We start from the raw sequence: 3,100 nt of genomic DNA, 5'->3' as shown, positions 1-3,100 counted from the left end.
AAAGTATGACAAAAAACAACATCCAAGTACAAGTGCTGCCCAAACGAGAAGTGATAATTTGGTAGAGGCACATATGTCACGTGAGTGTACTATGCTCCTATTGGTGGAGAGGAGATGCGTGATGATTTACAAGAGAGACACGTTGGAATTACATGATTCCAATAGAGGGGGAGCAGAAGGCTTGTGGCATACATAAATAAAAAGTTAGAATATAGCGGCAGCAATGAACAAGAATAGCTAATCTTGTGTGAGAAGGGAAGTACCATATTGGAAGTATGTTTAATTTTCATTCCCTATTTAGATGTTGGCAATATATGAAAATATGATTTATTTCAACTGATAATACATATCACAAAGAAGAAAGCCTCTTTTGTTATTGATGTATGTTTTTCAGGGAAATTACAGCTATCTACCTTTAACTCCCACTTTTTTCTTCAACTGTAATTCAAAAAAGTGCTGTAATTCTTTTTGAAGTTATCAAAAGAAAGGTATTTAGACAGTACAGCATGTCTTTTCAATTCTTCCAAAGAGCAATCATTTACAAAGGCCTATTTTTAAGACATTTTTTTTAAATTAATAAATTATAATTCACAGGAAACAGAACAGAAGAAAGAAACAAGAATGTTAGTACCATTAGGAGAACGGCTAGGTGAACGATAAGGTGATGTAGCACCACCAGTGGAAAAATTTCCATGCCCAGTTAAAAACAGTGAATCAGGGTGGCGTGGGTTAATGGGAGAGGATGCAGGTGACCGAGCTGGTGAAGCTAACAAGAGAAAAACATCAGTGATGGACAAAATTTGTTAGCAACAGTACATAAATGTATAATTATTACACATATTTAACCTGCATAGTTAGTAACAGAAATACCTTTAGCCCCTTCAGAGATAAAAATGCAAGCTCTGAGCAGAAGTGTAAACACCCAATCATTAAAATATTTGGAAACAAGTATTACTTAACTTTATATCGGGAAATCTCTTTCAAGAATTGGTGAAAAACAAGCTAAGGGTACATTCACTCTGCTAAACAGCTAGTAATTGAACTAACATTCATTAGTTAAGCCTTCACAGTATCACATGTTAATTTTTAACGAGTGACAGAATAGAGATTAACAGTAAAAAAAAGCATAAAAACTATGAATCGTACTCCAAGTCCTGAGTTGTAAATACAATTTTACTAAACGTCCTATTTTGATTCCTATATACATTTTATGATTAAATTTTTCCTCAGACCTTTATAATAATGTTATAATTAATAACATTTTATCTCCTATCAGCATTTTCGTTAAAGAGGATTTTTCTTGCACTGTTTTTTTTAGAGAAAAATTTGCAATTGAATGAATCACTTAAATTTATTTTTCAATCAAGGACTAATTTCTAAATTTTTAAAATGTAGATTTCATTTGTGAAATGTATTTTTTTCATGAAACATCTTATTTAAGTGCAACTTTTCTAAACTATATATATACAAACACTTGAATATTTTTGTTCAAACAACAGTTTAAGAAACAAAATGTGTCTGTTACAACAATCATTGTAAATCATCAATGAATAAGTGGTAATTTTCCTGAATTATCACACTTATACAACAAAGTTTTACAAAATAAATAATATACCTTTCCTTTACATAACTAACCAAAATTCTAAATAGAAAATACACAATTTTAGTTCCTTATAGTTTGAAATAGTCTTGAAGAAAGTACTTATAAAATAGATTTCCATGTTTAATAAGCATACATAATTGTCATACAGCTCCCTCTTTACTACCCCCTGATGCAACAACCATAAGTCTATGGACTTACAATGCTAAAGTCCAGGGTTTGATGCCCCATGGTGGACACAGAAGATAGCCCAATGTGGCTTTACACTAAAACAAATAAACAAATCCTCTGTACCTGAGATTGTTGTGTAAGTATGTGAGCCACCATTGTAATTTGAGGGCAGATCTCCAGGAGAGATGTCATCTTGAATGGCTGGAATATTCAGTTCCTCCAGTTTCTTTGGTTGGTATTGTACATGAGGACGTTCTATAGCTAAATTTTTCCTGCAGGCCAAAACAATTGGTATGATTCTATACTTGAAATAACAGAGGTAAGTAATGAAACTCTAGTAAGTCTTGTTTCAAGCATAATGACTTTTTGGTGTTATTAGTTAATTATTAGTGTAACACAGTTCATTACTATACAAAATGTAAGATTGTTGTTTTGAAAAATTATGTTATATACAAGATTTGTGCTATAAAGTCAGACAACACTAAAGATCTCACATCATAAATAAAAGATGTTGTCAATACTGTTGGATGTATTTAGATGAATATTAGATGGTTAGAATAATAATTCCTTAATGCTGGACAAATACAAACTAAATTTATTATATTCAACTGCCAAAATGAGAAGTGCCAATAGTGTTATTAAACAAATAAGTGTCATTAAACACTTTACTATAATGGAGACTTGAATATCTGAAAGCTAATTTATTATTCTGATGGACAAAGTTTTCAGTCACTTGATTTTATAAATTAATTGGTTATGAAATAGTCATCCCTTTAGCACACATATTATAATAAACCATACATATATACATACTGTTCAATAAGTTTGTCATTTAATTCTCGAATAATTTCAGCACACTGAGAGTGGTACTCATGGAGAGCTTCAGCAAAAGATACCATCTGGGATATCTGTTCTATCTGTACAAATAAAATAATCATGTACACATAATTATTTACTATTCATCATGGACATGTACAATATAGAACTGAGACATTATCTTTGGACATTTTTGATTTGGAAATCTATAATGGACCAATTACCTGCAGCTTTTTGCAATATTTCATCACATGCAGTAAGTCTAGAAGAACTTCTTGGTTTATCAAATCAAACAGAAGTTTATTTTAAACTTAATAATCTTGACCTTACAATCATAAAACACAAACATATACAGAATTATTGATTACTTCTTGATATTGAGCTTGTATGCAACTAACAACTCTGTTGGATCCTTCCACGAGTGTTTTAAACAAAGTTACTAAACTAAAGATTTGTTTCTTTTCTAACAGTTCAAGTTTTTTAAAGTTAAAAATCCATAAATCCATCAATCTA

At 30.8% G+C, this 3,100-nt stretch overlaps 1 protein-coding gene across 1 annotated transcript; it reads right to left on the bottom strand.

The window, feature by feature from the left end:
* Positions 1–631: 631 nt before the first annotated feature.
* On the bottom strand, positions 632–2,682 carry LOC111083057 (endophilin-A-like; the record flags this gene model as incomplete). Its single annotated transcript, XM_022379281.1, has 3 exons — positions 2,585–2,682; positions 1,895–2,043; positions 632–766 (listed from the first exon to the last, which is right to left on the bottom strand). Coding segments are annotated over exons 1-3 (370 nt in total), but the record flags the coding sequence as incomplete, so codon positions are not given.
* Positions 2,683–3,100: the final 418 nt, after the last annotated feature.

Source organism: Limulus polyphemus, unplaced genomic scaffold, assembly GCF_000517525.1.
Source record: "Limulus polyphemus unplaced genomic scaffold, Limulus_polyphemus-2.1.2 Scaffold8043, whole genome shotgun sequence".
In the NCBI taxonomy this organism is placed as follows: Eukaryota; Metazoa; Arthropoda; class Merostomata; order Xiphosura; family Limulidae; genus Limulus; species Limulus polyphemus.
The sequence above is the reverse complement of the archived record's forward strand: the minus strand, read 5'-3'. Positions and strand labels throughout refer to the sequence as shown.